The sequence below is a fragment of the Gopherus flavomarginatus genome, chromosome 1 (genome assembly GCF_025201925.1).
Source record: "Gopherus flavomarginatus isolate rGopFla2 chromosome 1, rGopFla2.mat.asm, whole genome shotgun sequence".
Lineage (NCBI taxonomy): Eukaryota > Metazoa > Chordata > Testudines > Testudinidae > Gopherus > Gopherus flavomarginatus.
Window position 1 is genome coordinate 233,134,387 of NC_066617.1, and position 25,960 is coordinate 233,160,346.

The 25,960-nt window shown below is 42.3% G+C and overlaps 2 protein-coding genes and 1 long non-coding RNA gene across 5 annotated transcripts in view; 1 reads left to right on the plus strand and 2 right to left on the minus strand.

Annotated features, from left to right (window-relative positions):
- The window catches only part of RAB9A (RAB9A, member RAS oncogene family), a 46,030-nt gene extending 29,755 nt beyond the window's left edge, over positions 1-16,275 (minus strand). For both annotated transcript variants that reach the window (XM_050964796.1, XM_050964775.1), the window contains exon 1: positions 16,188-16,275. The gene's annotated coding sequence lies outside the window, so the exon portion shown is untranslated. The remainder of the gene's footprint in view (positions 1-16,187) is intronic.
- TCEANC (transcription elongation factor A N-terminal and central domain containing) lies at positions 1-25,006 on the minus strand. Of its 2 annotated transcripts, XR_007775822.1 has the most exons (3): positions 24,918-25,006; positions 16,188-16,303; positions 1-163 (listed from the first exon to the last, which is right to left on the minus strand). XR_007775822.1 is itself a non-coding variant. In XM_050964339.1 (2 exons), the coding sequence occupies exon 2, from the start codon at positions 11,030-11,032 to the stop codon at positions 9,944-9,946; it is 1,089 nt and encodes a 362-aa protein (XP_050820296.1). In that variant the 5' UTR covers positions 11,033-11,040; positions 16,188-16,285; the 3' UTR covers positions 9,543-9,943. The 2 variants fall into 2 exon arrangements, 1 of the variants encoding a protein (XP_050820296.1); XM_050964339.1 differs by lacking the exons at positions 1-163; positions 24,918-25,006 and adding an exon at positions 9,543-11,040 and having other exon boundaries at positions 16,188-16,285.
- LOC127056751 (uncharacterized) lies at positions 7,169-16,043 on the plus strand. Its single transcript, XR_007775897.1, has 4 exons — positions 7,169-7,256; positions 10,855-10,945; positions 13,386-13,471; positions 14,549-16,043. It is a non-coding gene; the product is annotated as an uncharacterized LOC127056751 (long non-coding RNA).
- Positions 25,007-25,960: the final 954 nt, after the last annotated feature.

The window sequence follows — 25,960 nt, forward strand, 5'->3', positions numbered from 1 at the left end:
TGAGGGTTTTTGATTACTTTTATTATCTAACTACATATTTTATGACATTTCTTGAGAGCAGTCCCTGTAAAGGCAGCTAGTGGTGATGGCTCTTCTTCATGAAACATTCAGCACAGGAGTCCCACTTTTAGGATAAGTAGATCACAGTGAGTATCCCTCAGGGCTAGGGAAAAACGAAGTGGGGTACGGTTATCAAACAGGCAATCCATAAGACAACTTGTTGGAAGAATCCTCGATTTATGTCACCCTTTCCAAGCTGTAAAGGGATGTTTTATAGCACTGGAAAGACAAAAATCTCCCCTTTCCAAAAGGATACACAGTGTTTGCGTCTAGCCCTGGATTGCCCTCAGCTATCAAACTTTGAAAGCATAAAACTTTAATATACAGAAGAGCTATTTGGGGGCACTTTTAGAGGTTTTTGTTGTTTTTTTTTAATTATTAGTTGTACTTTTCTCTCCATCTTAGGCCTGTATAAGCAGGTGCATGGCTGCAGGGCATTTTGGATTTACAGAAAATGACAATGAAGGGCAAAAACAAATTTCAAAACATGCTATTTATAGAGTGCTCTTTCATAAACTGGATTTTTTCTAATGTAGTCATTTTAAACAAAGTTGATAGTGTCTCTTTAAGTAATAAACTATATAGCCAGAAAAAAATCTGAGCATATTAGTTATAGAATAATCTTTTCATAATGGACCTGTTCCCGCAATGCCTCAGTGGGCCTTTTATGGGAATACAGAATCAGGTCTAACGTGAATAATTAAATCAGGAACAGAAACCTGAAAATTTTTGAACATATTTACAGAGGTCCCCAATGTCATCAACTGAGGTCCATGATTATAGGTTGAAAGAAAATGTGTTTGAAACACGTGCTATATAAAACAAACTCCATTTACCTTAGTGATTGGATTTGCCACTTTTACAGCCATCTCCAAAAATATTTTGGATCCAATTAATGTCAAGGCCTAACAAAAGAACCATTCCATTATCTAAAGGAATAGACGTCTGCTAGTGGCAGACGTAAATGCTGCAAGATCATTAACATAGGGCAGATAGAAAGTACAGGTGAATATGATGAGCCTAGGCCACGGGTCACAAACTCAAATGACCATGAGGGTCACGTGAGGACTAGTGCATTGAGCTGAGGGCCGCATCACTGACACCACCCCCTTGCTGCCTCTGGCCCCGCCCCCACTCCACCTCTTCCATTAGGCCCAGCCCCATTCCAACCCCTTCCCCGAAGTCCTCATGCCAACGCTGCCCCAGGGGGTGCAGAAAGGGTGCAGGGTGCAGTGGGGGCTCAGGGCAGGGAGCTGAGGTTCAGGAGCTTTGCAGGGTGCAGCAGGGACCTCAGGGCAGGGAGTTTGGGTGCAGGAGGGGTTCAGGGTGCAAGCTTCACCCCAGCGCCACTTATCTGGAGTGGCTTCAGGGTGGCAGCGGCGCGCACCGGGGCCAGGGCAGGCTCCCTGCCTGCCTGCCGAGTCCTGGCCTCTGGCCCCGAGCCGCTCCGCTCCAGGAAGTAGCTGAAACCGTGTCCCTGCAGCACGAGGGGGAGGGGCTCAGGGTTCTGTGCATCTGCTGCTCTTGCCGCCCCTCCAGGTACCTCCCACGAAGCTCCCACTGGCCCTGGTTCCACTCCCAGCCAATGGGAGCCATGGGGGGGCGGTGCCTTGAAAGAGGCAATGCAGGAGTGCCTGTGCATCCTTCTCCCTCCCCTCAAAGGGATGTGCTGCAAGCTGCTTCAGAGAGCGGCGCAGGGCTCACAGCACCACAGGGGGCAATCCCGCGGGTAGGGGGCACAGGGAACTTGGCGGGCCACACGCAAGAGCATGTTTGAGACCCCTGGACTAGGCCCATCTCTATTTATCACATGATTAACTTTGAGCACTTACATAAGCCCCACTGAATTCACTGAAAGTTAAGCACATGCTTAAGTGCTTTGCTAAACAAGGATGGACTTAAGCACATAATCACAAAAATTAGCACAAATGAGATCATGGTCCATGACCAGGGCTCCTAGGCCCTACAGTAATAAACAACAGTAATAATTGGTTGAATTTGGAATTTAATAGTACTGTAGTAGTCATTTAAAACCCGAAGATTTTCACAACCACTTACTGAACTGGATTTTAAAATTTGTGGAAAAATAAGGTCTTAATGATTTTGAATTGGTACTCTTCCCTTCGAGTCAGTGCTTACCCAATATTACAGCACAATATGAAGAGGTGTTGTGCTGCGGAAGTGCCATATTGGATAAAATGTAAGACCTAGGTCTTGACCACTGTTTGCAAAGGCTGCATTTCAGTGATGAAGGAAATGATTCCTGTGATTTGTTTAGGATCTTTCAAAATGAAACTTACATTGTAAATTATATAACATAACAACAACATTTGTATATTTGGAAACTGCCACTTTTTTCTTTATGAGACATTACTTTAAATAATAATTACTGTGCCTGAAAGAGATTTTGAAACCTGCTAGGAAATATTAAACATTCTATTTAAAAATAAAATTCCTAATATAAACTGTGTCTTATAGTACATATCTTCTGTATTTTGTTCTCTTGACCTATATAGCAAAGGATATTGGTAATAAACAAACAAACTAACAAATACATAAATCATGATCATGGCCTCTAATAGCCATAATCTTGCAAATAGTTATGTGACTGGAACTACATATATACTTAAAGTAAAGCATATGAATAAGGATCAGGGCCATAGAGCTCATTTGCTCAGCAATTCCACACCCATAGTTATTCATGTTTATAACAACACAGATAGTTGCAGTAGAACTATGGTGTTATAAACAAGAGGATGATGACTGCTCACGGGAAATATAATTAGGTCATATCTTAGAGCAGATGAAGATTTACGGCTTGTGTCCTCAAATGTATGCACTGAAATCATTCCGTGTTCTGCACATACAACTGAAAGTAGAATCTGGACCTTAAGGAATTTGCTCCTGTATTTTTATTCACCATGTGAAAGGTACATAGGCTTTCTGTACCATAAGCTAGTGAAAGGAACAAGACTGCACCCAACCCATAGCTGCAGACTGACAGCAGCTCATATCCAGGTACACCATCCAGGTGCTCATTTTAGAACAAAGCATACAGTCTTATCCAGTCTAAGATTATAACTGGCTCTGTTACATCACTTATGCATGACTAATACAGCATGTGCTCTGGCCTTGCCCCTTATTGAGACTGCACTCAGAGAAAAATACCACACAGTGAAACTAAGACCATGCCTTTTCTGTACCACACACATTTGGGATATGCACACACCTGTAACACTTTCCTTTTTTTGCTCAAGCTCCCGTCAAATTAAAAACCAAAGGAAAAGTTAAATGAACCATAAGAAGCAGCACCTCGATGTTCACAAGTGAGTAAAGTGTTTGTTAGTTTCTCACAAAATCTTATTTCTTAATTCAAACAGGACTGGATATGAATATATGGAACAGAAGATGTCTGAAGGATTGTGAACAGAGTTACAGGGAGGTGGCCAATAGGTAATGCAATAATTGCTAGTTTTAAATAACAATTTAACTAGTCATCTAAAAGGCAGAGTAAACATTTGTAGATGATATGGGCAGGACAAAATGAAAGTCAACCCCTCTTTCCTACTGGATAGAGAGGGGAAGGAGGAAGGGCTGTGGAACAAGAGTTACAGAAAAAGGTTAGTAACTGTTTCTTCCTCTTCCAGTGATGGCACATGTCCATTCCACCATAAGTGACTAATAAGCAGTGTGACGTGGAAATGGGTTTGGAATCTACTTGAATAAGGATTGCAGGACTGCCCATCCAAATCTGGCATCATCTCTAGATTGATGAGAGTTGGTGTAGTGAGAGACAAACGGATGGACTGATGACCAGGTTGCCAACTTACAAATGTCCAAGATGGGCACACAAGTCACATAGGCTGCAGAAGCTGCCTGCGACCTGGATGAATAGGCCAGCACTCTACTCTGGAGTGCAAGATCAGCCAGTTGGTAGCATAAATGAATACAGCTGGAAATCCAAGCAGAAATCCTCCAGAATGACACTGGATGGCCCTTCTCTCTGTCTATAAACACAAGGAACAATTGTGACAAAGACCTAAATGGCCTAATCCAATCCAGGTAAAAAGTCAAAGCTCTTTTATTTGAATGAGGCTTTGGACAGAAAGTCAGTAAATAAATTGCTTGGTTAATGTGAAAATTGGAAGCCACTTAAGTCAGGAACTTCAGGTGAAGTCAAAGGTATGCCTTGCCTCTAAATAAAATTATATTGGGAGGTTCTGATACTGAGGCTTGCAATTCCCCCACTCTCCTAGTCGAGGTAATAGCAACCAAAAGAGCCACCTTCACAGAAAGGTGCAACAAAGAACAGGTCACCAATAGTTCAAAGCAGGAACTTCACTAGAACTAAATTTAAGTTCCACCAGGGACTGGGCTGTGTGCCTGTAAATATAACCTGCCCATACCCTTCAGAAACCTGATAGCCATAGAACTGAAAAAAAAGCAAGCAGTTATTCATGGAAGGGTGGAAACTGAGATAGTTACTAGGTGGACTATGATGGAACTAGCAGGTGTGATGGTGTGTATAAGAAAGGTGACCATTTATATCACTGTTGTTACGATTACATGGTCAAAATGGTTTGTTTAGAGGGCCCAGCTTGCCGAGATGAACCAACAGCTGCAGAAGAGAAGGGAGGCGGAGTACGCCTCTTGTAACTCCTTCTCCTCCTCTTTCTGGACTGGTCCTGAGTACGAGGCATGACAGGTGGAAACTGTTGAGACTGCTGCAGCTGGAACGGCTTTATTTTTGTTGCTGCTGAATAAATTCCCAGAGACTTAAGGGAATCCTTAAGACCTGTAGCCTCTTGTCAGTCTTTTTGGAAAAGAGCAAGGGGACTTTGAATGGGAGGTCCTGGATGGTTTGTTGAACCTTCAGGGGAAGACCTGATGACCACAGCCATGAAGAGCACAGAATAGTGATGGTGGAGCCATAGCTTGAGCCAAAGAGTCCCTTGCATCTATTTTTGTCTGCAAGGTTGTTCTGGCAACTAACTTGCCCTTCTGCACCAGCGCTGTGAACTCCTGCTTTACCTTGTCGGAAGCCTGTCATTAAATTTTAAGATGATATCCCACAGACTGAAATCATACTGACCTGCTGCTTTGCCATTCTAACTACCGGCCACGCTGCCCTTAGTGCAGCTCTCAGTACCACATAGCCAAGAGCTTTTTTTTCTTTAATCTACAGCTGATGCATATGACGCAGCTTGTGAATTGTTTAACTTGGTACTTCAGGATTTGGTCTCAACAGGCCCATCCTAGGCTCCACAGTCAACGAACCCCCTTGGCTTGAGGACTGTCCCTGAATGCTGCTTCTATGAGTGCACTTCTGTGTCCTTGCCTCCACTTGGTGCCTGCACAGAAGATTTTGAAGACTCCAGAACTGAGTTCTTAGGAGACTTATGTTGTCTCTTCAGTACCAGCAACAATATCTGCCTCTCAACTCAGATCAGGAGAAGCACTCCTAACAGATGTGGATGTGCTTGTAATCTGCTCCATATAGGAAGCATCTGATGATGAGGGGAGTGCAGACTCCATCAGTAAATACTTTAGTATGGCTGCCTTCTCTGTCTTTGACAGGGGTTTGATCCCTCCACAACTGTGACATTTGTCACTCACATGGTGCCTCCCCTAGACATTTAAGGCTGTTGGGTGTGGGTCACTCACTGGCATGGACTTGTTATATGAGTGACAGGACATGAAGCCTAGGGAACAAGGCATAAGTCCAGTACTGGTACCAAAACAGGAACTGGCAAATACAAGCTACTAAGTACTAACCTAAACATAATCTTATATCCAAAACAATGTAAAAAAGGCTAAACTAGCTTAAAACTAACAGACCAAGTACCATTTACACTAAAGAGGGCAGAACTTGTAAATGCAAGGATAGCAGCTTCAACAGTGAATGGCAGTAGGAAGGAACTAAGCGGAGTCAGGGACAGCTCTGCCCTTTATACCTGCATACAGTGGTACGAGACAGCAGAGGGCACTCCTGGTGCTCCAGTGGGCACTGCTGAGGGAACAATCTCCAACAACTGTGCATGAGATGCACACACACACCATTAGTGGAATGAACATGTGCAATCACTTAATCTATTTTTTTTACCATGTAATTAATGGCAGTTATTACAATCCACCACTATAGTTGTCAATAAGCAGGCATTTGGTAACAATCTTAGGAAATTACACCATCTTATTCTGTCTCAATAACATTTCACAACCTGCTCAGCAGTACGGCTACAAATTCTAGTATTGAAGTGTTCAATTTTTTGTTTGTTTGTTTCCTTTTCCCCTTAGAACTTGGCTGAGCACGGCATCACTGGAGCTGCTTCAAAATCTTTATGCAGGCAGAATAAATTATTTGTAAGTGTAAATTGTTCATAGCTCAAAATAAACACCGCCTGCCACACAATGTTTTAACATGTTGTATTTGTGTACTGCTGTCTTCAATAGCAGGATGACTTCCAAAATTATGGCATGCAGAATTTTATGTATAATGGGCACCATTAAAGTATTTTTACTTTTTTCCTGTAATCTAAAAGATTACTAACTCTTCCACCCCTAGCATGAATAGTTCAGGGATTACTCATACACAAAATTAGGTATATGTTTAAGTGTTTGCAGGATCAGAGATTAACTGGTTAATTATACAGAAGCAGCAGTGGACACTGAGTGAATACAAAGTACTATCAATTGCAAAAAGTAAACAGAAAAAAGAAAGAATTCTTCACATTATTTTCAGTTACCACAATATAAAACATTACTTGTAACAACAGCAGATATACAATTTCCAGACAGATATGTGATTTTTTTAGTAGACAGTTTCCCTTTAGATAGCTTGTAATTCACCACTGACCAGTTCCTTGTCTCATCTCCATAATGGCTCTCTGTGAAAGCTTCTATTTGTCTGGAGTGGTCTCAGGATAGTGAATTAGCAGAGAAAGGCACCATGCCTCATTTGTGCCAGACGTGTAAGTGGAGCAACCATTCTAAGCTCCTTTGGAGCTGGCTAAGGGCTTGTCTATACTTATCAGGGGATCCACGAGTGGCGATCGATGCATCGGCTGTCGATTTAGCGGGTCTAAGGAAGACCTGCTAAAACTGAATCAACTGCAGATCGCTTTCCTGACTCCTGTACTCCACTGGATCGAGAAGAGTTGGGATGTCTCCCGTCAACATCACGTAGCATGGAGCCCCTGGTGAGTAGATATAAACTATCTCAATTTGAGTTACGCTATTCACATAACTCTAATTGCGTAGCTTAGATAGAATTTCCCCTGTAGCACAGACAAGGCCTGAGACAGGCAGGTTCTCTGCAAGTTTCTTTGCCTTGGTCTGTAAAACACTTGTTATAAGTCCCAAGTACAGCCTGGCAGTTATGCCAAGTGTGTAGGTGTTTTACTGTGTTTACACAATAGGAAACAAACAATTCCCCTGGTGTGTAAAGCATGCTTGGAAAAAACAACTATTGCATTAACAAAAACTGCACCATTATGAATTTGATGTTTTCCAGCAATAATCCAGTTTTGATGTTACATAGCCCCATATCTCTCAATCAAGACAGCATTATTTTTCACTGTATTCTTTCTGCATCACACAGAGTTGAAAGAATCCTAGGCTGAGAAAACTGGGACTGAATACAAGGGCAATTTCCTCTAGGATTTAAGTGCTGATAAGAAGTTATAAATAACAAAAAGTATACAGGAATGTAAGGCATGAAATTATTCATTTGGAGAGCAAGTTCCTACCATGTTGATATGGATGCTCCTCCCACTCATATAATCCAGAAAAAGAATGCCTTCTTCATCTGCTATGTGCATCATTCAAGTTATTGGAAATGTTGACTACCAAAGAATAGTAAACCCAAGCTAATTTCATTTCCAGATAACACCTGCCTACACAGCTAACCAGGGCTAGTGGAATCATTTTATATGTTAAACAAAAATGGGAACATTGGTGCTTTTTGAACCATAGCCAATAGTGATTGGAAGAGAACTGATATGATGTCATATAAATGCATACAGAGAAAATATAAATAAAAGTAAATGAAGACAGAGAAGAAAAATAAATGGACGATAGCAGGATATGGGAATTAATCCTAGCTTGTGCTAGTATCACACAGGATATACACCTGAAATATGAACTTAGAAATAGGGCAGCTGCTTCACTATTGGACAAAGCAACAACCATAGAGCACAATATTTCACCAATTCTTGGAATAAAAACCAAGAAGGTTTTTTCCCTCATGTATTTATTATCTGAATGAGGGAAAATGTAACATATTGTAATTAGTAACTAAGGCCCCAGTTCAGGAAAACATGCCTGTTCAGGAAAGCACGTAAACATATGCTTAAGTCTCATTAACTTCATCCCTTAATTTCTTGAATAAGGATGATTTAATAATGTGCATAAGTGATTTCCTGAATCAGGCCCTCGGGGGTCTAATTCTGCAAACACTTATTACCAGGTATAGTGCATACCACTCTATGGCAGTGGTTCTCAAAGCCGGTCTGCCGCTTGTTCAGGGAAAACCCCTGGCGGGCCGGGCCGGTTTGTTTACCGTCCGTGTCCTCAGGTTTGGCCGATTACGGCTCCCACTGGCTGCAGTTTGCCACTCCAGGCCAATGGGGGCTGCAGGAAGCGGTGTGGGCCACCTTTCCTGCAGCCATTGGTCTGGAGCAGTGAACCACGACTAGTGGGAGCTGCGATCAGCCGAACCTGTGGATGCGGCAGGTAAACAAACCGGCCCGGCCCAACAGGGGCTTTGCCTGAACAAGCGGCAGACCGGCTTTGAGAACCATTGCTCCATGTCATACTTATGTCTGATCTGGGATCTCTTTTTTTGCTTAGCTATAAAACAGTTTACATCCAAGTCCATTTTTGCTTTAATTTGCTACCATTCTCTCCTGTATCTTTTATATTTGGCAGCTTATCATTCTACTTAGACATGATTAAATTGCTTAGAGAAGTAATCCAACACTTTTTGCAAGTGATTTCTCATTTAATTACAGAGCAGGTCTGTGTTGGACATTCTTCAGTGATCATCCTGGAAAAATGTGTTAATTACAGTATTGCAATTAATTTGCTTAAACTGTACTAATGGCCTGATTTTCATAAATGTTTAGCATCCTCAAATCTCACTGCAGACAATCACATTAGGCCTGAATAAAGACAGGGAGTGGTTGGGTCATTACAAAACCTAAACCTAATTTCTTCCATACTAATTTCCCCCTACTGTTACTCACACCTTCTTGTCAACTGTTTGAAATGGGCCACTCTTATTACCACTACAAAAGTTATTTTTCCTCCCTTGGTATTCTACTGTTAATTGAATTGTCTCATTAGACTGACCTCACACTTGGTAAGGCAACTCCCATCTTTTCATGTATTTATACCTGCTCCTGTATTTTCCACTCCATGCATCTGATGAAGTGGGTTCTAGCCCATGAAAGCTTACGCACAAATAAATTTGTTAGTCTCTAACATGCCACAAGGATTCCTCGTTGCTGTTTTTAATAAGAACTACAGTGTTCAATACCTTTGAAAATAAGTCCTTAACTGTTTTGAAATACCAAGAAATCTTTGTAATAAGCATGCAAATATGTTTCCCACTAAATTATGTTACCACACAATGCATATTTTACATACTTACAGAAAATAAAATTTAAAAATTTAAAAGCCAAATAATGATTTCAAAACAACCTCCAAAATTATTTTATGACCATCTTTTAGCTATTATTCTACAACTTATTATTTGCAGTGTCTGCACAATAGCACTGATTTATAAACATCTAAAACAAGTATAAAAATAATCCCAACATACTTTTCTTCTGATATCTATTTTACATTTTTCAGTTTTAAGTGATATTCATTAAAGGATTAATAATCACAGACAAACCCATCTGCTGTGGTACCACTGCTCTCCACATTCGTTACAAATAACATAAGTCATCATTTGTTCATCTGGATTTGCATTTCGCACCCAACTAGGAAGGAAGAGAGTTCCCCTGGCAATCATAGTGACAGTGCAATCAAATTTTTCACAGCGCCTACATTTTATTTTGTCTGTCTGTGTGCCATCAATAACTTGTGGAAGCTGATGTTCCTGAACAGATGATTCTGTGTACAAAGCCCTGAGTTGTTTCAGTTCATCATTGGCCATTTCCATCACTGTCATCTCAGCAAAAGTCTTTGGACTCATAGTCCCTGAAAATAGGTTATGTTTTAAGTGGAAATTTTTAGGATTCTTCAAGTTAGAGACTTTGCTTCTGATACAATTTTTGTACTTTTTGTCATTTCTAGCATGAAGAGCAAAAATACACTCTTCAATTTCTTTGGATAATTCTTGCCACTTATTGGCTTCCTCTTTGCTCGTGGCAGAATCAGTCAAGGCTTTATAAATAAGTTTTGTGCATTTCAACCTCATGGCCTTCAGATGTTCTTGCTGTGGGCTTGTTTCACTGCCAGCAGGTTTAGCGTCTTCGTTATCAGTGTGCTGTTCTTCGAAAAGACTCAGTTGATTCACACAGCTTTTTGGCTTATTATACATTTCATCTTTTGGAACATTTTGTGATGTTAGCAAACTGTTAGCACCAGCAGCATCTAACATTTCATGCTGATTCAATTCTTCAGAAAATTCAGTTTGTTCTTTTGGAACCTCACTGAAATATTCACTGTGCTCTTTCACAGTCTCAGAAACTGACTTTTTACTTTGTATCGATGAAAGATAGTTATTCTTGTAAAGTGTCTTCCACTTTGATAATAAATGCTTTGCTTTCTTTTTCAATGTTATTGCAGGACAGTTCTGGAGGACTCTGTACACAGCTTTGGCAACATCAGTCTCCTGAAGATATTCTATAGTCATATCAACAGCTTCAAGTTCTGTGAGGTGATTTCCAATATCTTGGAAATTATTTTCAGAGAGTAGCTTCTCAATATCATGGGCTCTGTTCATAATTATTTTCTTATCAGACATTTTTAAACCTGAAAGAAAAGTAATAATAGCAGCTTTCTCTATGGTCACAATGATTATATCATATATTTTTATTAATGTTCTGCAAACTTTCATGAGCTTTGTTTTTGTACAATTTAATTTATTCTTAAATGTGCAAAAAACCTCACTTGTACCACAGATGTACTTATTTGCATATATATTATAGAAGTAGACACTAAAATAAGCTGAATACATAGCCAGTTACATGCTCAATCAAAGTTTTGAGAGAACAGAGGGGCTTTGCACTGTGTCCTAAATGTTAATAGACTCTGGTTCTATTAGTCAATTGGGAAAAACAAGGTCCAAAGCTCAGCGTTCACTACTGAGAATGCCCAGCCACAAGTCCTCTGGTGTTTAAAATCTAGAGACTGTTAGAAAGAGGGCTCAGGCTGAGCAAATTGTTACAATGACACAATGAGAAAACTCTTTTTTCTCATGCAGCCAGGACACAAACTGTTTAGGGCTTTATATATCAAAGTCAACCACTTGAATTTCATCAAGAAGCAAATAGGAAGTCAATGCAGTCTTCAGAGAATTGGTGTATTATTATCCAGTTTATATATTTTGTCACTGATTTTGTATGTCTCAACTTTTGGGTTCCTCACTTGAGACCTCTTGGACCTGTTTTTCATAACTACTGAGCACTCAGCTCCAACTGAACTCAATGGAAGCTGAAGATCATCAGCGTATCTAGACAAACAAGTGGAAGGTGGGCACCCAAAAGTCAATGACCATCTTAGAAGATTTTGATTTGTGGCTTATTATTTTTATTTTTTAAAATCAATCTTTATCACCCCAGCCAGCCCTTTTCTTAACATGAGTCTTCCATGAATGTTTACAAATTTGGCTTAATAAATTCCCAAATGTTTGAGTGTCTTAATATCTAATATAAAATCTTTTAACTAGCTTTAACAATTTTTATTGTAAAATAAAATATATCATCTTTCATATAATTTATCATAACAAATCACTTAAATAGTGCCAGAATGTTGCCTTTTTATTTACTGCATTTGTTTACCATGACAAAGCCATGATTTCCCCATTTCTGTTTGCCATTACATTATAACAAATCAGGTTCTGCATTTCACTCTCCCCTACTCCCACTCCCGAACAAAACAAAAACCCCAGGGGCCCATTTTTCTGTCATGGGATGTCTAAATGTTATTGACATAAATGTGGATTACATATGCACATCCAGGAGAAACCATAAAATGTATAAAGGCTTTAGGAAACCTGTGCATTCACATTCTACCCGTATGAAAGTAGCTTGCAGTGCTTATATTAAAGGTGTTTTGCAGCAGAAAACTGAAATATGCATTGATTGCTTCTTCATATTAAGCTTCTCTTAGGCCTTGACTATGCAGAAAGATAAAATCACGTAGCTAACGTGTGCACCATGTACCAAATCATATTTGCCCTGGGAAAATGAATTAATATAGTATATGATTCAGAATGGATTTTTCAGGCAGCTGTTGTGGATCCAACAATTTTCATTTAAAAACAATATATATATCTCCATTATTTTTGACATTTGAGGTTTTTTGGGTAGCTGTTAATAGTAAACAGATGAACAAATTTAATTGGGAGCTGCTAAGTTAAATCCTGTGAAGCTAATAAAGAGAAATGGGACCAGAGCAGTAAACTCCCACTGAGGTTATCTCCTTTGCCCTTTCTCCTACTAGTTCCAACATTCTACATCCCACAGCAAGTAAATATTTTATTTATTTTACAAAGGTAAAGTAGGTTTCAGAATAGCAACTCTTATATTATAAACTGTTATCTGTTCTTTTTGCAAGCTCTTCAGGGTAAAGTCCTTTTTGTGTATTTTTCATAAAGTATCTGGCACACTGACTGTGCTATACAAATTATGTTTTCACAGCATATGCACAGTTATATGGCCTAATGAAAAAGTAAAGGGCATTTGGGATGTAGATTCTTGTGGTTTGACTGTTTTTAGATTTTCCTTATGCCTTTCTCATTATGCCCATGACAAAAATCAAAGCCCTCGCGACAGAAGCAATATACAAATTTGTACAAAAGACCAGCAGTCCTAATACTTTTCTCCATTATTCCACTTTGATAAGCATAAATTAAGACTGGATGAAGTGTTCACTGAAGTGAATACTTGGCCTTGTAAACCAGTGTGATTGTGTCACTGTTTTCAGGGCTTGTCCCAGTCAAATTTTTTTTTAAACCAGAAACAGTGTTTTGACCAGCTAAAGAAGTCATCGGCCAGCTGAGAAGGTGAGACTGATGACAGCTTGGCTAAGTGCTCACATATTAAGGAATACATCACCACCAGGCCTGTCACATGTGTCACCCTGCTTTTCCTTAGTCATGAAGGTTCCGAGCAGAAGTCTGGGCAGTGCAGTGACTGATGAGCTGACAGGCCGATCACATGATCTGCGCAGCCATATGCAGGTAATTACTAAGCTTGCCTAGTATGATTCATGCATCTGACCAGCTTCCTTGCACCAAAGGTGAGCAGAGGATTAAGGTAGGGCCTCTGGAGCTGCGGTAGAATAAAAGACTAAGAATAAAAGGGAGATAGGGCTGCTGGTGCGCTGAGACACCTGCCTACATGCTGACCAATACTATCTCATTGCTTCCTTGTCCTGTTTGTATCTATTTGTTGTCTCTTGTCTTGCACTTAGACTGTAAGCTCTTTGGGGCAGGTACCATTTTTTGTTGTGTCTTTGCACAGCGCCTAACACAATGTGGTCCAAGTCCATGACTAAGGCTCCTAGGTGCTACAGTGTTTCAAATAATAATACTAAAATGAAGAATTATGGTAGAGTGAGGGGAAGGTCAAAAGAGCAGAAAACTGAAGGATGCTGAAAGAGAAGCGAAATGACCACAGGAAAAATGAGGAAAGAGAAAAATAGAAAACAAGAGCATAGAAAATATGAGGAAGAGGTGGAATGGGCAGCCCTTTTTGTCCTTTATCCCCCAGCTGCCAAAACCTTTGCTTCACACCTCCCTGACTGCCTCCAAAAACAATCCATAAACATTCCCAGACTGCCAGTCCCATGTTTTCACTTTGAAAATCTGCTCAGCATGACAGGCTGAATCCACTTTGAAGGCTCTTGTGATCTTAACTCATGACAAATTTTCAAAGTCTGGGAAAACTGTTGGTACACATCCAGAATATACATCCACAAAAGAGTGGTTACAGACAGAAGTCAGAGAGGATACAGCACAAGGGGGATGTTTACTGTCTTGAATAAACAGTTTTAAAAGTCCAGACAATCATCCCACAGGGAACTTGATGTAAGACAGAAAGGGGGCTATCTAAGCTATCTATTTTTGCAGAATTTAAGATTTCACTAAACTAAATGTTTCAGTACATTATGGATGCAAAGATACACTTTCAGCATGTGAACCTTAATATAAATCTTCCAAATGTGAACTGAATGGAAAGCAATGCAATGTTATCTTTTTTAATTTGCAAACAACATCAATGCCTACAGCGAAATAAATATCAATTATTTATTACAGAGTCTGCCATGTTTCCCTAAGTGTGAACCACAACCCAGCCTGACCTTCTTCCAAGCTGATTTACAGTCTCTACTGGCATCCTAACCTGCCTCCAAAATGTCAAGCATGAATGGGTTTAAAGAGCTTTGTGAATCTTGGATTGGTATTAAAAATGCTACTTAAGTATATTAAGAAAGAAGAGAGATTGACAGGATAAATTTTTCAGTTACATCTGTTGAACTGTATGCATAAAAACATCCTCATTCTCACTGTTTAGTTTAGAAATATACACAATCTAGTACAGGGGTCTCAAAGCCCTGGCCTGCAGGCCATCTGTGGCCCAAGAACCTCCCCACTGCAGCCCGTGGAAACTTGTTAAAAAGTTCTTTCATCCGTCCCTCATGGCTTCCCGCTGAGGGAGTGGTGGAGCGGGAGGAGAGCGGGCAGGAGAGATTCACGTGCCCCTCCCCCCAACGCTGCTCCATCCTGCTGCTCCTGGGACCCTCCCAGGAGTTGCACTCGGCAATGTGTCATTCACCTCGGGCAGCTCAGCTCCCTGCAAGCGGTTCCCTATCCCTGCTGTTGTCGGTGGAGCCACAGAGGAGAGACCCATGCAGCCATCTGTCTGCTGCAGGCACCGCCCCCCACAGCTCTCACTGGCTGGGGGAGAGGGACAGAGGTGCCATAACTAGTTGCTGGGCAGAGTCAGCCATGGAGGCAGCATGATTAATTGCCAGGCAGAGTCAGCCATAGAGGCAGCGTCACTGGTCGCTGGGCAGAGTCAGCCAGGGTGGCATGAGGCCAAGAGAGCGAGGGAAAAGGGTGGAAAACGGGCTGGGAGGTGGTGTGAACACCGTCTTCAGTGACATTATTGGCCCGTTGGGAGGATCTAAGGACTGGCACTGGCCGAAACGTAAACTGAGTTTGAGACCCCTGGTCTAGTACAATGAGAAGGTTTGTTTAATTCTAAAAAACTAAAGCGATGGAAAAAATAACAGTATTAATTTCCAAAAGTATCCTACATCCTTAATAACGACAAATACAGATCCAGTCCAGCAAGTACTGGATTATGTAACTAAAAGTTACACAATGAGAGAGCAGATGTATAAACCCAGCACTGCACTTGATTAGTTTCCTGTCTTCCAAAGATCAAGTAGTTGGTGTTGAAAGAGGAAGAAAATCTGCTGGCTGTTATGGTTGATCAAGAGACACAGGGTGAAATTAGCTACAGTGTCATGTGCTCATCCAGTATGCGTTATACTGCACTTTGGGATAAGGCATTGGTTTGGTTAACAGCCTCACCTCTAAACTAGATCTTTTCCAGCCCTTTTACAATGGTTACAAATGTGTTTGCACTATTCCATGTCACATATAAATTCTATATCCATACCTTTTACACACACATGCACACATGCAGTGGTTAAGTTACTTATGAGTTTTCTGAATCTCCCAGGCATGCATTAACTTTTTCAGGACTTGGCTCTACATGACTAAAACCACACACAATTTAAACAACAGATACAACCCAGGTATGAATGAATATGCTATAGCAAAAGATTAAATATAATATGGACTACAAGTAAAATAAGTGTATTGAACAACTACATGAGCACTTATTATAATCTTAGAAAATTTACAACTCAAGAGATAGGCTACTTACACTTAAAGCAAAATAGATGTGTTTACAGGAAGTCTTTCCTCAGAGGTTGATGTATGCATTCAATGAATAGTAAAGACTCCAAACTGAGCAGTTCACAGAGGATCAATGCACCAAAGCTAGATAAGAAAAGCCACAACAGTTAAAGTTATCAAAATATGTGCACAAAGATGTTAATAGACCCTATCATGGCCCCAGAAGAATTAATGTATAAAGTTGCTCTGTCATCATCAGCAAACAATTTATCAGGGCTCTTAATCAAGTTAGTAAGATTAGGGTGACCAGACAGTAAATGTGAAAAATCAGGACACGGGGTAGGGGTGGTGGTAAATAGGAGCCTATATAAGAAAAAGACTCCAAAATCAGGACTGTCCCTATAAAATTGGGATATCTAGTCACCCTAATTAAGATATATTTAGGGCCCTACCAAATTCATGGTCCTTTTTTGCCAATTTCACGGTCATAGAAATTAAAAAATTGTAAATTTCACGATTTCAGCTATTTAAATCTGAAATTTCATGGTGCTGTAATTGTAGGGTTCCTAAACCAAAGAGGAGGTGTGGAGAGGTGGGCGCAAGGTTATTGTAGGGGGGTTGTGGTACCGCTACCCTTATTTCTGCTGCTGGTGCTGACTTCAGAACTGGGCAGCCGGAGAGCAATGGCTGCTGGCCAGGAGCCCAGCTCTAAAGGTAGAGCTGCCACCAACAGCAGCGCAGAAGAAAGGTTGGCATGGTATGGTATTGCCACCCTTACTTCTGTCCTGCTGCTGGCAGGGCACCATCTTCAGAGCTGTGCACCTGGCCAACAGTCGCTACTCTCTGGCCGCCCAACTCTGAAGGCGGCGCAGAAGTAAGGATGGCAATACTGTAACCTTCCTAAAATAATCTTGCAACCCACCCCCGCCCGCAACCCCCTTTAGGGTCAGGACCCTCAGCTTGAGAAATGCTGGCCTCCCCCATGAAATCTGTATTGTATAGGGTAAAAGCACACAAAAGACCAGATTTCATGGTCCACGATGCGTTTTTCATGGCCGTGAATTTGGTAGGGCCCTAGATATATTCAAGCAAAAAATCCCTAAAATGAAAACAGCCACTTTGTGTAAATGACAAAGGACAGTGTATATCACTCTCTCACACACACAAACAGAGGAAAGACACCTTTAGTCACTTTGATTGTTAATTTCTTATACCAATATGTTGGGTTTGCCAATTAAACTAATGTTCTTAAAGGCCAAATGTTTTTGGTTTAACATGCTGTACACTGAATTTCGGTAAATTTTAAAACGTTCATCACTCAGAATTAAACAACATTTTAAATTACATCTGCAAGTAAACAGAAATATCCTACCACTATAGGCATTTATGACAAAATATTTTTAAAAGAACAAAAGCTCCCCCAAAATCAGAAAATCAGTGGGAGATATCAAAACAATAACCCCAAAATGCTCCACCATGCACAATACCAGCCTTATTGTGTCCCTTCAACTCAAAAAAGAGAGGGGTCCTACAGCACATCCTGAAGGTCAACAAAAGTGGGTGTTTCAGACCAAAAAGGTGGAATGAATTCCAAAGTTCACTTTCACTTTGGTTGATACAGGTCATCTGTAAACCACGGTGACCTGTGAGAACCAAGATGGGGAAGAGAAAGCCTAGGGACTATTTTATCAATAATGAGGACAGAAGACAGGATAAAGTCCTATCCTCACATCAACAGAGTTAGCTGATGAAGCAGCAATATACTCCTTCACAGTCCTCTGGAAACAGTGATTATGCTGGCCTCCAGGAGTGAATGTCTAAACAAATCCCCCACTCAAAAGAAGTGCACCCCCACCTTGGATCATAGGTGGTAATGAGTAGTCTATGATGTAGGTACATTTCTAAATGCCCTATCTTCCAACCCAGCACAAACAAAAGATCAAGGGTGATGGAGACCATGAAACCTTGAGCTGTTCCAAAAGAATTGTGTATTTTTTTTATATAAAAACTTAAAAATGGGTTGTTGTCATTCAAAGTCATTAGGGGTCCATAGCACTAAACAGTTGGGGTTTACTGTAGTATTTTGACAAAATTCACTTACCAGCCATTAGCATGTGGAGATGTGCATGTCTGCTGCTCTCTGTCCCAGAGTTGGAAGCATTTCAGCAGTGCTGTATGTATGTATTTAGTTTGTGAAGGGCTTTAAGATCCTTCAGGATTAAAAGTAATATACACATATAAAATACGAAAATCTTACTCTAATTTTTGAGTCAGTGTTTTATTAAAATAAAAGGCAATATGAGTGACATTAGCACAATTACTGCTCTATAAACCAAGCCAGGACTCTGGAGTGGATAGAAGAGAGTTATAACGTCAAATCCTTTGTTCCAGCTCACACAATAGCAAACAGAGCTGTGTGCTAACCAATGTAAGCCACACTCATGGTAGCTATAAAACTCTATAAGTTACTACTGGAGGTTTTATCCAAAAAGGTTATTTTTGTGTATTTGGAGGGGTGGGAGGTAGAGCTGTTCTTCAAAAGAACAGGCAGTGGATTCTGCCCATGAACCTTCCAATCTTGGGATACCCAGAGTCTAAGGCAGTGGTCACCAACCAGTCAAACGCAATCGACTGGCCGATCCTGGAGGATCTCTCAGTCAATTGCGATCTCTGGCTGCCCAGTGGGGCTACCGCTAAGACAGGCTCCCTGCCTGTCCTGGCCCTACGCCACTCCTAGAAGCGGCCAGCACGGCCCTGTGGGCAGGGTCTTTCTTCACACGCTGCTCCTGTCTGTAAGCACCACCCCCACAGCTCCCATTGACCGGGAATGGGAAGCTGTGGCCAATGGGAGCTGCGGGGGTGGTGCTTGCAGAGAGGGGCAGCATGTGGAGCCATACGTCGCCCACTCCCTGCCCAGGGATTGCAGGAGCACGTTGGCGCTTTCCAGGAGTGGCATGGGGCCAAGGTAGGCAGGGATCCTGCCTTACTGGTAGCCATGCTGCGCTGTCGACTGCGAGTCTGATTTGTCTTGAGTACCCCACGTTTCACCTCACTTACAAACTACTTGCTTATAAAATCAGACATAAAAATACAAGTGTCACAGCAGACTATTACTAAAACACTGCTTACTTTCTCATTTTTACCATATAATTGTAAAATAAATCAATTGGAATATAAATATTGTACTTACATTTCAGTGTATAGTATAAAAGAGCAATATAAACAAGTCATTGTCTGTATGAAATTTTAGTTTGTACTGACTTTGCTAGTGCTTTTTACATAGCCTGTTGCAAAACTAGGCCAGGAGTCGGCAACTTTTCAGAAGTGCTGTGCCGAGTCTTCATTTATTCACTCTAATTTAAGGTTTCGTGTGCCAGTAATACATTTTAATGTTTTTTAGAAAGTCTATTTCTATAAGTCTATAATATATAACTAAACTATTGTTGTATGTAAAGTAAATAAGGCTTTTAAAACGTTTAAGAAGCTACTTTTAAAATTATATTAAAATGCACAGCCCCCCAGACAGATGGCCAGGACCTGGGCACCGTGAGTGCCACTGAAACTCAGCTCGCATGCCGCCTTTGGCATGCGTGCCACAGGTTGCCTACCCCTGAACTGAGCAAATATCTAGATGAGTTGATGTACCTCCTGAAAGACTTTGGCATGTCCCCTGTGGTATGTGTACCTCTGGTTGAGAACCGCTTCTTTACAGAATGTGATCGGCAATTTTAAAATGCAGGATTTAATTTTTTTACCACCAGAGGGGGCTGTAGTACAACTAACCCAAGACATCTTTATTTTTTTTTCCCTTTAAGTGTACACTGTATTTACCATGGGTGCATTCCATGACATAGAGTGAACTCACTCTGGATTATTATAACTGTACCAGCACACAAGATTACTGTTTTTTTTTCTTTTGTGGGTCTCTACCTTAAAGGGTCAGTTTTTTAAAAGCCCAAGAAACAGATGAGTCAAGCAAAATCATAGTCCCTAAAGTGTGCAGAGGATGCATGGCTTAATTCAGCATAATTTAGTAATACTGAAATTATTCTGCTGTATATAAAAGAAGAAAAATAGCAGAATCCACTGTTTGCTCTTGACTGTCTGTTTTGAAATGTTAAGTATAGTTAAAAACACCAACAAACAGTCTTTCAGAGAAAAAAATGTAGTAATAATTACAGAAGCTACAGTGAAACTAGACAACATTTCAATCAATTTTTTCAAGTATTTACAATTCTATTTTCAGGTCGGGGAAACAATAGTAAATTTGGAGAAAAGAAAGTCAGGTTGTATGCACAGCATTTTAATGTCAACTTTTGTTAGACAAGAGGCAGCATGATCTAACGGACTGAGAACATTTGGGCCTGGAGGAGTACTCTAATCTGAATGAGCCACACCTTTAAGTGGTGAGAGGGTAGCTTCTAGAACTTATGATTATGAAGGTTACCTTCCAATCCTAAACAGAGTGTAAACTGATATGCCTTCTTAGGTCTGCAGGCAAACAGCTCCAATGCCTCTGCTGTAGCAATGTGTACAGTAGTCAGTGTCATGTCAGTCTTCACTGTTACTATTCAGAATTTTCTGGAAAGCACAAAACTGATAAAAATAAGGACACCTTCACTCTACTATTTGGAAAAACTATGAACTTTGTCAGGGAAAGCACTGAAACTATTTACTGGGTAAGACCACCAATAAAAACAGAGGCTGGGTGGGAGGAAGAACAGCAAAAATAACCCTTCACAACATCTAGAAAGATGAGTGAGGGGGAGAGTAGTGGAGACCAGATGAATGTGTGTGCAATAGTCAGAAGCTTCAGGGAAGAGGACCTAAAGAAACATTCTCAAGGCAGTCCAGAGTCTGAGACAGATAGAGAAAATGTTCCACCTTTCCAATAGCCATAGAGGGACTATGGTACTTCAAATTTAATCAGATACCTACACCTCTACCCCATTATAACGAGACCCGATATAACATGAATTCAGATATAATGCAGTAAAGCAATGCTCCGGGGGGGAGGGTGCACGCTCCAGCAGATGAAAGCAAGTTCAATATAACAAATACAGTGTTTTGCATATTCTTGTCCCTTTTTGTTGTTGTTTCTTTTGCTTTTTTGGTTGCTTATTTTTTTAAGACTTGCTATTTAGTAAGTCTGTTTCTGTGAAAAGTAACATTTGTATTTGATACTATCACTTTTCAGAGGAGCAGACTTGCTAGCTAGCAGGGAGGCAGTGAAAAGTGATATTAACAAACCTATGAATATCACTTTTCACAACAGACTTACTCAGTGCTGTCAATCTGGTGGACAAATTAAGTCTTGGACGGGGAGGTGAGTAAGGAGGCAGCTGTGGGCCAGGGGTGATGGGACGGATGAGTCCAGGGACTGGAGCCCTGCAGCTGTGCAGCCGGGGACTGGGGCCGGAGGATGCAGTGGGGGCCAGGGCGATATGGGGGCGGGGAAGTGAGCTTGGGGCTGGAAGTCACTGCTGCACAGCTGTGGGGCAGGGCTGGATCGCATGGTATGATGGCTAGAGTCTGAAACCCTGCGGCTGGAAATCAGAGCCCACCCCCGCACTGCGAGAGCCTGGGGCCAGATGATGCAGCGGATGGGGTCGGGGGGGGGGGGTTACCCTGGAGCCAGGGACGGGTTCAGGGCTCAAAGCTCTGGGGGATGGAGCCCACTGCTGCACAGCTGGAGTCTGCCTCCTGCCACCCCAGGTCTGAAGCCCAAGCCCCACCACGTGCCTTCATTTTTGGTTCCAGAGAGAGATAGGGCCCAACCCCTGCTGGCAGCCCTGGAGGAGGGGCCACTGCTTTGCCCCCTCCTCCCTGCCAGGAAGCTGAGGCTGCACAAAAAGCCGTTGGAGGTTGCATGCGGCCACAGTGGCCGCATTTGAAAAACGCTGCTGTAGACTAGCAAAACTACCAGCTGCACTGATACCTATTTGTACCAGTGCAGATTACCTCTCCTTGAGGCTGGGGTAAACCGTTGTTTTATATCACCTTTGTTTATCTACACCAGGGATTCGTCTACACTTAAAGGTACTATTGGCTTAGCTCCACTGGTCAGGGATATGAAAAACACCCCTGAACAACATCGCTATGCTGACAAAATCCTCAGTGGAGATGGAGCTATGTCAACAGAAGAGTGCTTCTGTCAACACAGGTAATGTAGTTTAGGGACGTGTTCCTACAATGTCAGGCCCCATGGATCTCAGACCTGGGTCTCTCAGTATCTCGGGACTCATCCTACTCCAAACCTCCACCTAGCAGCTTAGAGAGAGCATCTGGGACCAGGGTCCATGAAGCCCAACTGGAGCACAAGCCCTGCACCTACACTGATTTGGAGACCTTCAAAGCTCCTGACTGGGCCACAGTCCCTATGTAAGTCAGAGGAGGAAACAGGAAGTTGTTTTGACCAAATGAGCTTTACCCTATCCAGGACTGCTGGTTTAGTGTTCACCTGTTCCAGCCTTCTGATCCTGACCTGGTATCCTGATTTGGCCTGACTGTTGGTAAATATCTCCTGGTTTCTGCCCTCTGGTTTCTCTTGATTCTGATCTCTGTTTTTTTCCAGCCCAACCTAATCCCTGGTAACTGGCTCCTGGCCTGTGCCTGATGCTAGGCCAGGCTAACCATTCCCTGGCCCTGACATACTCTGGCAGCAAAACGTCTTCTGTAGTGTAGACATAACTTTTGCACTAGTGTAGCTACACCAATGACTGGCCATCAATGGCTGTAACAAAGGCAAACTCCAGTGCAGACAAGGTGTCAGATACCAAGACAAGAACCTTGATAGAAAATTCACCATGAACATAACTCAGGCAATCAAACCCATAGTAGAGTGTTACTGTAGAAAGTGGCATGTTTTCGCTATGGTCCAAAATGTGCCTTTCAAATCTTTCCTTAAAACTCATTTCTCCCACAAGACTCTTATCCTTCTATCTGAGGGTTATATACTGCTTCTCATCACTGTATTATCTGAGTACATCTTATTCCCTCTTCCCAAACTCATCATCCCTTTAACATGATGGAAAGAGAGAAGACAAAGTTTAACATAGTGCTACAAGACAAATGCTGAATATAGTTACTTGCTCAGTCACTTGTTTTTGCTGAATGCCATTTTTATCTTTTCTCTAAACTCCTGGAAACAGGGACCTTGACTTGTAAAGCACCTATCTTCTTATTGGCACCATAAGCTAAATTAACCTGTGCTCTTGCACAACCTGGCCCAGGGAGAAAGGTTGGGGCAACTTATGCTTTCTCAGTTCTTGGGCTCTTGGAAGGAGGATTGCTCAGCCTACTAGCTTGCACATGGTTTCCCCAGGCCCCTGTAGATGGCAGGAAATAGATGCGAAGCAGGAGCATCCTATAAGGCCCCTTTTGCTAGTAGAACCATACTGTTGCTTAGGGCTTGTCTACACTGACACTTTACAGCGTTGCAACTTTCTCGCTCTCAGGTGTGAAAAAAAACACCCTGAGCACTGCACCTTTCAGCACTGTAACATGCCAGTATAGACAGTGCACCAGTGCTGGGAGTTGTGCCCCTTGTGGAGTTGGGTTTTTTTGGAGTTCTCTCCCAGCACTGTGCCACAACTACACAAGACACATTCAGGTGCTGCCATGGCAGCGCTTTAACATTGCCAGTGAAGACATGCCCTTAGATTGTAAGCTCTTTGGAGCAGGGACTATCTTTCTGTTCTGTGTTTGTACCAGAGACAAGCACAACAGGGTTCTTCTCCATGACTCTGGTGCCTAGGTGACATGATAATATAAATAATGATTATCTGCATGCCATTGTTCAAGCATAGCTGGTGCAAAAGGACTGCAAACTATCTGTGAACTGGGTCTATGATAAATAAAAATGTGTACTGTGTATGTCAGTGGCTATTACCTTAGAATGAGAAGGCATTAATAGGGTAAATAGCTGACTACATTAGTCAAGAGATCCTCAACACTTAATCCCATGTGGCTTATTACAGCACCAAGACTAGAGTGTAAAAACAATGAGAAGTCCTTGGTGGCATCTTAGAGGCAAATTTATTTGGGCATAAGGTTTTGTGGGCTATAACCCACTCCGTCAGATGCATGGAGTGGAAAATACAGTAGGAGATATCCATGCATACATCTGATGAAGTGGGCTGTAGCCCACAAAAGCTTATGCCCAAATAAATTTGTTAGTCTCTAAGGTGCCACAAGGACTCCTCACTGTTTTTGCTGATACAAAAAAACACAGCTACCACTCTAAAAACTAAAGTATGTTGATCGTTAGCAACAAAACCCAAAGGGAGGTGAAACCTGCCTGGCTCTAGGTTTGCAAAACTTTGGAATGAAGTGGGGCCCAAACTGCTTATCCCACTTCTGGGGGTGGGAGACACTGTAACCCCTCCCTCCTTGTTACAAGGGGAGGGGTCTGGCTGAGTTTCACCTCCGCGGTTCCGATTAACACAAAGCAAACCGCGTAAAACCCAAATACATTGAAATTTTGCTCTTCCCTCCCCTCCCACAGGAAATGCCCGGCGCGGGGAGCCCCAGATCTAGAGCGTAGACACGGGGTTAGCAGAGCCGGTGTCTCTCGCCCCTTGCTGCAGTGACCCTAAATGTAGCTCCGTGATCACTGGGGGACGCAGGGGTCCCCCCAGCCATTAGCGGCGGGGGGGAAGACGAGACATCTGACTCCCAGTCCCCACCCCCACTATGCCTTGGGGGAAGGGCAGGGGGCCTCTCCCCGGTATCCCTGGGGCGGGGCAGCGACCGTTACCTCCGAGTTGGGGCAGGGGGCTCCCCCGCTCCGCCACGCTAGGCCGCCCGGGCGCCGCCATCTTGCCGGTGACGTGCGGGGCGGGCCCCGCCTGCAGCGCCGGGGGAGGCGGGGTCGGCGCGGGGGCCCGTCTGTGTGCCAGGGCGAGAGTGACTGTAACACAAGCCCGTCGCTGCAGTTCCCTGGCCCGCAGCGGTTTCCCGCCCCTAGAGCGCTCAGCCCCCTAGCGGCCTGGGCCAGTTTGTTTACTTGCCGAGTCCTCAGGAATTTGACTTATTTTCCTCCTACATTTGCTTAAGTTGCTTTCATGTTTTCCCTAGCAGGGAAGTCTGTTTGTTGAGGGGCCATTATAGGTAGAAACTGAAAGAGGCGGTGCAAAATCAGGCGTGAAAGGCGTCAGGGTATTTCTCACTCAGCCAACAATTCAGTTGTTTACACTACACTGAGAGTAGGTTTGCAATGAAGATAGAACCCTTCAATACTTCATAGGCATAGACAATATAATCAGAAGCAGTTAAATCAATCTGCGCGGAGCTGAAATTGTGCCTCTGTTCTAAACTATATACATACAGAGATCACATCACTGAACTACAGCCACCTCTGAGATGGACAATAGTAGGTAGTGCCCAACAAACAGAGACAAAGGAATTTTGGCCTTCTGCGCTTACAAAATATTCTATATCATGAGGGTTTTAAGTCCATGTACAGAGAACAGGCCAAAGTTTTAGAGGTCTTGTTTAAAATAACCCTCAACACAGACATCAATTAATCCACCATTGCAGGCTGAAGGATGACTCTGCCAGCATTTACATTTTATCTAATCCTTTAGTTGATGGTGCTTGTTCACCATTTATAATTAAAATTTGTAATCTAGAGGTATCGCTGGATCTCCAGCTGCTTTTGAGTGAGCACATAGCGTCAGTGGCAAGGAAAGCTTTTCCCCCCATCTATGTCTGCCCTGACATTACGACTACTTCTTTCTTCCCTACCAAAATCCATGTTTTTGTCACATCCAGTTTAGACCATTGCAATGCACTCTGCCT